Below are 9,071 nucleotides of genomic sequence, written 5' to 3' on the forward strand. Positions count from 1 at the left end.
CGAGCGAGCTCCCCCCCTCCCCCGCCCACCCCTTCGGGACCTGGTCTCGGTGCCCACCGCTCTTTCGCATCTTTTCTTCTCCACTTACGTAATTGTTTTGTTTTTGTTTGGGTTCACCCCCACCCCCCGCTTTTCTCCCTCCTCTTTCCCCGGCGCTGCCGTTGGCTGTGGGAATGTTTGGGATACTTTGGTTCTCCAGGTGGATTCCTGGGCTGGAGGCTCAGCTCTGCTCGGGTGGGAGGGATGTTTGCTGTTGCTTTTCCAGCATTGTGTGTTCCTCGAGTTTTACTTTCGCTGTTACTCCTCTCTCGGGAGGCAGAAGAGGTGGAGATCGGTATTCGGAGCTCTCGGTACCCCCGAGTTACTCGCTGACCCGCGCACGGCTCCGGGAGAGGTAGGCAGCAGCACGGGGATGTTTTCGAAGTGAGGCTGTTGTGGACTTTTTAAATAAATAAGTAAATAATCTCAGCGCCCTCACACTCGCTTCTCGTGAGCGCTTTTGAAGAGCGGCACGAAGCTGGATGCAGCGCACAGGGTTAAATGAAATAAAGTAGTTTAGGAGATGGTGCAACGCAGGAGGTTTCGGGAGGGGATTTGTTTGCAGCAAGGGGTTAGTCTGAGTCAAGTGGCTGAAACTTTGTTGTAAGGTAGATAAGCTGGTGCGGGCGCCCCAGGACGTGGGGAGGTGGCGGTCAGCCTCAGCGGACACTGCCTTTGGGGTCTGGTGCCAAGCCCCCCCACAGCCCCGGTGCTGAGGGGCTCATCAGCTGAACGAACCATTAACCCCGGGGGGAGCAGCCCCCAGCCTGGTGTGGGAATCTCAGCATCCCCTTGTCCCAGAAGATAAGCCAGCATTGGAACATCGCCTCTCCGGTTGCCCTGAATCCTGCTGCACCCGGGGGAGGGCTGGAGCACAGGGAGCCCATGGGGGGGTCCATGTTCATGGGCGGACGCAGATTCTACCTTTACTGGGGAGGGGTCTGAGCAATGCTGCGCCATGGGATGTCCCTTCCGCTTTCCCCCCCGCCCCAACCCAGGCGGGACCTCTCCTCCCCACTGTTGCCTTCTCTCCCCTGTGGTTTCCATCCTCAAAACAGCGACCTCGATTGCTCGGAGGAAGCGACGCCCGCTATTACATAAAGGGCTGAGGGTGAGCGCTCTGGGAGGGGAGATGGCACGCCTGAGCCATGGCTGGGCGAACCGGAGTCAGTTCCAATCTGGCCCAGATAGGCACAGGGGGAGTCGTCTGGTGATCTGGCAGTGGCCTTGCAGCTGGCACGGCGTGTGCTCCCTGTCCTCCTGTGTGCACGCTCCTCCCTGGGCATCGGAGCAGCCTACCAGATGCATGGCCCTGAACCAGGAGGGATTTTCTCACCACCCATTTTGGGCAGCCCGGGCGCAGCGGGAGAGCATGGGCTGGGAGGTGTGAACCGCTGCCGTGGGACCCCGTGCCCTCTCTAGGGTACCACATCTGGCTGGGACACGGGCTTGATGCTGTTCTCCTGAGCGTGGTTGTGCTGCTGAATTACACCCAGCTCCTCGCTTGGGCCAGAGAGAGCTCATATACTGGTTAAAGTGCATCTTGGGTTCCAGGGCACTGAGCTTCGTGGGTAATTTGGAGGGTGAGGGTTTATCCCTGCACGGGAGGGGAAGGGTGCTGGCCGTGCTGGCCCACTTCCATGGGCTGCAGAGGACTTTGGCTAAACCTTCCCAGCTCTATCCCTTGGGTGCTGCCACTGGGAAAGGAGAGAGGGAGACACGGTGGTGCCCCAAGCCCTGTGTGATGCCTTTGGGGAGGGGACCGTGTGTGTGCCCATCCCACTCCTTGGCCACCCCCCCCGACAGCACCCTCGGGAAGTTTCCTCTGCAGGTTCTTCCCTCTCTGTTTAACATGAGGACAAGCCAAGTCCCGCCAGGACTAAATATAGTCAAAGTATTCGTTCTTCGGCGCAGATACAAAAGCTGTCGCGACGGAGCCGGGAGGTAAATGGCCTTCGAGGGCTGACTCTGCTCTTCCTCTCCGCAGGTCCCGGGCTGCCGCGCCGGGGCTCCCCAGCGTGGCTGCAGCGCCGTCGCCAAGAGGAAGGCAAAAACGAAGGGGCTAATGAGCACCAGAGAGGGAGGATCTATAACTTCCAGATGGCGACGAGCCCATAATCCTGTTGGGAAGAATTAGGGACTCATCAGGGCAGCAGAGCCTGGCGAGGGGAGCAAAGCACGACACCTCCGGCTCTGGGAGTGCTGTGAGAGGCCAAGGGCATCCCGATGCTGACTGCGCCGGCTGCCCTGCCCCAACCCGCCTGGCTTTGTCTTGCAGAGCCCCGGTGCTGCCAGGAGCCTGTCCCCGAGTGCTGAACTATTTCTCGTTTTAATTGATCGCATGTTCTCCAACCAAACATCATCCGGGTCCTGCTCCTCCCGACACAGAAAGAGACTTCTGCCCTTAACAGAAAGGCTTCTTCCTTCTTGTTTTTATGTCCCGTGGGATTGTAAAGCAGCTTTCTTGCTGGATTTCATCTCCCGTCAAAGTGTGTTTTAAGGAATTACGGGCTTATTCCCATGGCTTTATAAACGGCAGGGATCTGAGGGTCTCTGCCTTCCGTGCCGCCGCCGCTCCCACCTGTCCGCCATGGGGCGAGAGCAGGAGCTGATCCAGGCCGTGAAGAACGGGGACATCCCTGGCGTGCAGAAACTGGTGGCGAAGATCAAGGCGTCCAAGACCAGTGAGTACCCAAGCGCGGAGCTGCGCGCTCCCTCTCCCCGGCCGGGCAGTGCTGCCTTGTCCTGGGGTGCGAGTCCCGGTACCGTCCAAGCCGGGGTGTGCGCGCTGGCTCTGCACCCTGGCGCAGGAGTTACAGCGCAGCCGGAGGTGGCAGCGCAAGCACAGTCCCTGTGGATGAGTGACCGGGCTGTAAGCAATCCTCCTGGCAGGGCCAGGGTTCCGCTGGGGGCCGGGGGCCCTCAAGTGTGGGCCACCAAGTGGGGATGGGCAAAGGGGAATGGCAGCAGCGGGGGGAAGCAAAGCTGCTTGTCGAGGGGAGACACGCTGCTACATAAGGTCTTTAGCGGTTGCCGCTCACTCCCGGCCGTGTTTATCTTGTGAAAAATTATCATCCCAGCCAGTCGACTGGAACCAATCGTCAAGCCTTGAATTTCAGTCTGGTAATGTTTAACCCTTCAGCAGGGCTGTTTTCTCGCACGTGCTCTTGGGAAGGTCAGCGGCAAGCATGGCTCGGAGCGCACGTCGGGCTCGCGGGGGTCCCTAAGGGCACCGTGGTCCTGCAGGCGCCGGACAGTGTCTGGAGGAGGTGGGGAGGGTGGAAAGGTGGAGGAGCAGATCGTGGCCGGTGCCACTGTGCCCTCGTGGAGAGCTGAGCTCCTGGTCCCTTCTCACTAAGAGAAGGAAACTGGGAAAAGTAAATAAAAGGGCGCCCGGTTGGTGCGTGGCTGGGGGAAGGTGCACGGCGCCTGCCCGGGCTGCGGGAGCCATTCGGGGCAGGGGGAGGCTGGGGGGTGCGGGACCCCCCCCTGCCAGGGCTGCACCACATCATGGGGGGTTTCGTGGGTGTGTGCGGGAAAGCTGGAGGGGAAAAAAAGGTCCTGGGGAGGGAGAAGGGAAACTCGGGTAGGAGAAGGAGCTTTAAGGCTTCTTAGGAGCAGCTCAGGGAGGAGAGGCTGGTGCTGGGAAACGTGAGTTAGGCTGAGGATTATAAACGTGAGAAGGGGATAAACTCTCCTGGGTCAGCTGCTGGAAAGCTTTGACTGGGGCCAAAACTTTGCAGATCCTCACTGTTGGGCCTGCAGGAGGGCTGGGGGCTGTCTCCTCCCCAGAACGGCGGTGCCTGGTGCCCCCTCCCCGGGCGAAGGGACTGGGTGACATCGTAGCTCAGGGTCTGCGCCCATACAGGGTCCCTGAGCTGGAGCGAGAGAGCGTTGCGTGTGCAGGCGGGGTGAAGGACACCCCCAAGGCAATGAATAACGTCAGGACGTGAGCGTCCCACCGGCTGACGCAGCCCCGTTCCCCCGAGCTGGTGTCCCATGGCCGGGCAGCGTGGGCAGGTTGGGGTGCCCACAGCTCACCTCCCGCTCTGCACCCAGAGGGGTGAAGTTACGCTTGTTTTCTCCAGTCCCCTCCGGTAACTCTCTCCCAGTTAAAGCCCGTCTGTGTTTTCTCTCTGGCGTCTTCCCCTCCCTCCAGCCGTGGGGCACCCACGTGAACGTGTGTGTTTAACTCCCCCGCTGCAGTGGCGTCAGCAGCTCCCTCTGCTTATTTTCATTTTATTCCTTTATAAGGAGGGGGGAGCAAAAAGCCCAGACCCCTGCAAGGCCATTGCTGCAAGCCCTCAGTGGGGCTCCCGGGCTGGACCCCTCCATGGGGGGGTTGCCTGGCCCCAGGGGCTCATCCCCTGCACGGGGGGCATCGTCGCTTCCCATCCCTCACTGTTCCCGCTCCCTCCTTGCCCTGATGCCACACGAGCCGAGTGTGCGCTGTATTTGCCACTCATTAAAGCGCCTTTTCCATATGACAGGCTGCAATGCTGATTAGTATTATTTATTTTTTTTAAAATCCCTCTAAGAGTCCTTCTGCTGTCTCAGTGGATTGGGAGCTCGGTTGCTGTGATCAGCCCTCCGGGGCTTCCTGTGCCTAAAAAAGTCACCGCACGTAAGCAAAAATCAAGCGCCAGTCCCGGCAGCGGGAACTTCAGGGACACGTTGTTTAATATTCACCGTGCGCAGCCCTCCTCCCCGCGCAAGCGCTGCCGTACAAGTGGGTCACAGCACCTATTATTATAAGGTGGTGGGGCGGGCAGGGAGAAAGTTTTGAGGGCAGGAGCGAGAGGGGAAGGGCAGATGTCCCACCTGCGGGAAGGGGACGTCGGGATGAAGCTGTGGTCACTTCTGCAGCCTGAGTGGGTTCTCCTCCGGGAGAGCCGGGCTGCTCCTGCCGAGCCGGCCGCGCTTTGCTGAGGTTTCCCGGCGCAATAATAGAAACATCCCGCTTTTTAATTTCCTTCTCTTTCTCCCTCTCCCCTCCCCTCCGCGTCGGAGTGCTGCAGAGTTTAATTGAAATTGTTAAATGACCCGTCACGGCTTTGGCCTTTCTCCCCGATGATCAATCACGTCCCCAAGCTGGCCGCGCTCGCCAACAATGCACCAGTTGGCCGAGCCAGGGCGGCCACTGCAGCACCGAGGGGCTGGGGCTCCCCGGGGAGGCGAGAGGCAGAGCTCCCCAACCGGGGGTCTTCTCCCCAAGAAGGGGTGACGGCTCCTGGACCTGGATGGTGCCTGGCAAGGTTCGCGTGTCCCCATCCCAGGCTGTGCAGGGCTAAGGGGCAGGGGATGGGGGTGATGCGGGGGAAGGTGGTGCCCCCGCGATAGCCGGAGGAGCTGTGGAAGGTGATGGGAGCTGGACTCACTGTTTGCCTTCCTCGAGGGAGTGGTGAAGGGTTTTGTTTAAATGTGCGCAAAGTGCAAAGAAAGAGCGGCAGCTGAGCAAACTGGCGTTAAACTCTCAAGGACAGGGAGCGAAGCCCTACTGGGGTTCAGTTGCTGCCTCGGAGTGGTCCGGCTGACTCGAGACAGCCACTTGCCCCATTTCACTACCTGTGTTGGGGCTTTCCAGTCCTTGGATATATCCAAGGCCGGGGGTGGGTTCCTGGGACTCAGCTGTGTCTGGGCTGTGACCTAGCAAGTTGTTAAATGCTAGAGAAGCTTGTAGGGGGTCTTGGCTTTATCCCAACACCGGGGCTGGTGCCCCTCGTTGCTGTGTCCCAGCAGCACCAAGCACAGCAGGGTTTTCCCCAAGAGTGGTGCTGGCCCTCAGAAGCTGCAGTGACCCATGTGGCTGGGCAGGAGAAGGACGGTGCGTGCTATGAGACTGCAGCAGGCAGATGGGGGATAACTCACTCCCTCCCCTTTAAATTTCCTCCTAATCCCTAGTAGCTATATCAGCTTAAGCCCCGAAGCGTGAGGTTTAATATCTCTCCAGTGATTTGTTAGCCTTTGCCACCAGCGCTCTGCGTCCCCATCCTCTGCAGGAACACCCGCCCTTCCTTCGTGTCCCGCCGGGCTTTTTCCTTCTCTCGGCGGCAGCAGGACCGTAGTTGTTTTGGGAAGAAGTTGCTCCTTTTTGTAGTTTGCAGGTTATTTTGCAATGATGTTGTGCTGGCCAGCAAGCCCAGTGTGCCATCGCCCTGTCCCCCTCTTCGCTGCTGCTCCCAAGGGAGGTTTGTCCCAAGCCATGGGTGCTCTGGCCGGTCAGCGCGGTCTGGCTGCAGGGAAGAGCCAGGACCAGCCTCGGGCAGGATCCTTATCGTTTCAGGCTCTGTTACACACGATGGCTTTCCCTGCTGGCGGTGGCGCAGGGATGCTTGGGCATCCTGCCCGCTCTGGTCCTGCCCCGGGCAGTGCAGGCGGCTGGACCCGGCTCTGCCACCGAGCTCAAGGGTGGCCCTGGACACATCCCTTGAAGCCTGAGTTTCGAGGACGAGTTCCCAAGCGTCCTCGGCTGTGTCCTCCCTTCCTCTCCCTGTGCGCTGTAGGTCTGACGGGCTGGACCGGCTCCGCAGCCGCACACCGGCTTGGAAAGGCTGTGGGCACGCCTGCGGAGAGACGCCGAGAAACTCTGCCGAAACGGGCAAAACTCCCTCTTCCGCCGAGACCGAGCCAGGAGCGGGGCGAGGCGCCGTGCCCAGGGGAGCCCGGCTGGCAGCAGCCCCGCACCGGGGACCCCACCCCCCCGCAGCCTGCCGAGACCTGCTCTTGAACCAGCCCGCGGTGGGTGGGAGGGGGAAAAAAAAGTCTTCAAAGGCTCTGGTGAGCACGGGGGCCGCGGGGATGGATGGCGGCACGGCTGGTGCTGCGCAGCACAGGGGGGTCCATCCTTCCCTCCTCCTCCTCCTCCTCCCGTGGCTCCTGGGCTCCCCAGGATGGGGGTCTCTTCTGGCAGCCTGGTGTTTGCTTGGTGGGTTTTCCCACCCGCATCCCGGCTGTCCCAGCTCATGATGGGGTTTAGCGCCTTATTTTTTTTTTTCCACCTCCCTCCCCGGGAAGGAAGAGCCTCACGCAGGCAGCGGCGGCAAAAGGAGTTGAACGGGTGGTTGCTTTTCAAAGTCGGCCTCTAACGGGTGTTGTGTTTGGAAGGGGGCCCGGCTGCCGCCGGTGCGCCCCGAGCCGGGGAAAGCGTCACCGCGCCGAGCGCGGGAGATAAGGCACGAGCAAACAGCATTGCGCAGGGAGATGGAGGAGGCCGTGCTGGGCATCGCCTGGCCCAGTGTGCACGGCCTCCTTGGGGCCCCAGCCCCATGCCCCTCCACACCCCATGGTCACAGGTCCATGTCTGTTGCCTTCTCAGGTCTGTGTTTCTGTCCTCATCCTTTAAAAACGCTTTGGCGGGGCAGCCTGCGGCTCTGTGCTGTCTGCCCGGGTCACCTGCTGCCTTTTCCCTGCCCTGGTAAAAAAGTGGAGGGGAAAAAAAGGACTAATTCTGGGGAAGGGGATGAGTGTGGGCTCTGTCGGGGCTGCCCTGGGCCATGCTGCCTTCCCTCGGGGACAGCTGGGCAGCACCGGGGCATCCCAGGAACTTGCCCATCTCTCCGGGGATGCAGAGGTCCCGCAGGGCTGTGGATGGAGCCGGGATGGCGGCCATCCCTGGTGTCGCAGGCAGGAGGCTGAGGTTTTGGGGCAGGAGGGGGATTTCTATCTTTTGGGTAATTCCCAGTGACTCAGCCCGGACCAGGGGGCTCAGCTACCCCTTCCCGACGGCTGCGGAGGCCGTTTCGGCTGCCTGACCCAGAAACACGGGACAATTTGGATGCTGACAGCTCAAAGGCAGACGGGGAGGGCAGCCCTGAGCCACGGGACGGCATGTGCCCGGCTGCTGGCGGCACACAGGCGCCGTAACGGGGACGGTGCTCCCCAGGGCTGCACTCGGGCAGGGGAGGAGGGGACGTGGCAAGGACATCGCTGGCACAGGCATCCCGTCCTCTGGCTGGGACTGGGGATGCGCTGGGGGCACAGGGCGGGCTGCAGGTGGGAGGGAGCTGGTGGATAAAGATGTTCCATGTAGCAGCAACCTGTGCAAAAGGAAGGTTGACCCCGTGGGTTTGGGGATGCTGTGTGCCTGCCACCAGTGCTACCTGACTCTCTGCTACCCAGGAGAGAAGCTGCTTCTGGGTGAGACCTTGTGGTGCTCTTCCTACTCCTGCTCCTTGTGCCCGCAGCGCTGCTGAGTCCAAAGATGTGTGCTGCAACCTAGAAAGGGGGTCATAGCATCGTCCCTGTTTAGGACAGGCCAGGTCCCCGTGGACCACAACAGCATCACCAACATCACTCCTGCCGCCTCCCCATCGGGATCCTGGTGCCGCAAGGAGGTTTCCTTGGGAAGGGGGGAGGGAATTATTGGATCTCAGGGGCGATCAGCAGCATCCCCATCAGAAGATGGTTTCTAGAAACCATCTTCCGTGCGGCATCGCCCCGGTAAGAGTTAAAAGAGGGGCTGGGTGCCGTGCGTGTGTGTGTGCATGCACGCGCCCTGCTTTGTTTTTAAAAGCGCCTCGGCTGGCCTGGCCCCCCGCCAGACCCGAGGCCCGCCGCTGGCAAAAACTCCGGCAAAGGAGTATGAAAGGGGCAGAAACTAAATAACAATAAACCACCTTTTTTTTTTTCTTTTTTTCTGGCTGCTCTGGCAAGAGAGGGGGGTGGGGAAGAGCTGCGAGCACTCCGTCTCCCCCAAATCCCTCTCCTGGCTTCCCCCCCCAAAAAAAAATCATGCCTGGGATGGAGAGGGAGGGACCTGCGTGAACCTTGGGGCTGCAACATCGCCCAGGCCTTGCCGAGATGTCCCGGTGAGTCACAGACCTGTCTGGAGATGCCCAGACTGCTTGGAAATGGCTCTGCCGGCATGATCTTTACCCTCGCAGGGAAGGGCCGGACACCCTCGCCCATCCCTGGCTCCTGCGGGATGCCCGGGGCGGTGGTAACCTGCGCCCAGGGTGGGTGCGCGGCCACCCCGAGCCGTTTGCCACCCCGGGGAGAAAGGCTGGAGCTGCAACCGAGCGCGGCGTCGACGG

At 60.8% G+C, this 9,071-nt stretch overlaps 2 protein-coding genes across 2 annotated transcripts in view; one reads left to right on the plus strand and one right to left on the minus strand.

The window, feature by feature from the left end:
* LOC104281885 (melanin-concentrating hormone receptor 1-like) overlaps window positions 1-2,631 on the minus strand; it is a 21,390-nt gene extending 18,759 nt beyond the window's left edge. Inside the window, exons 1-2 of the mRNA XM_009879944.1 lie at window positions 2,621-2,631; window positions 2,007-2,101 (exon numbers count right to left, since the gene is read on the minus strand). Of these exons, the coding sequence (XP_009878246.1) occupies window positions 2,007-2,101; window positions 2,621-2,631 (106 nt within the window). The remainder of the gene's footprint in view (window positions 1-2,006; window positions 2,102-2,620) is intronic.
* The window catches only part of CASKIN2 (CASK interacting protein 2), a 29,582-nt gene continuing 23,140 nt past the window's right edge, over window positions 2,630-9,071 (plus strand). Inside the window, 1 exon segment of the mRNA XM_009879955.1 lies at window positions 2,630-2,723. Coding sequence (XP_009878257.1) covers window positions 2,630-2,723 — 94 coding nt within the window.

The sequence above is a fragment of the Charadrius vociferus genome, unplaced genomic scaffold (genome assembly GCF_000708025.1).
Source record: "Charadrius vociferus isolate BGI_N301 unplaced genomic scaffold, ASM70802v2 scaffold260, whole genome shotgun sequence".
NCBI lineage: Eukaryota > Metazoa > Chordata > Aves > Charadriiformes > Charadriidae > Charadrius > Charadrius vociferus.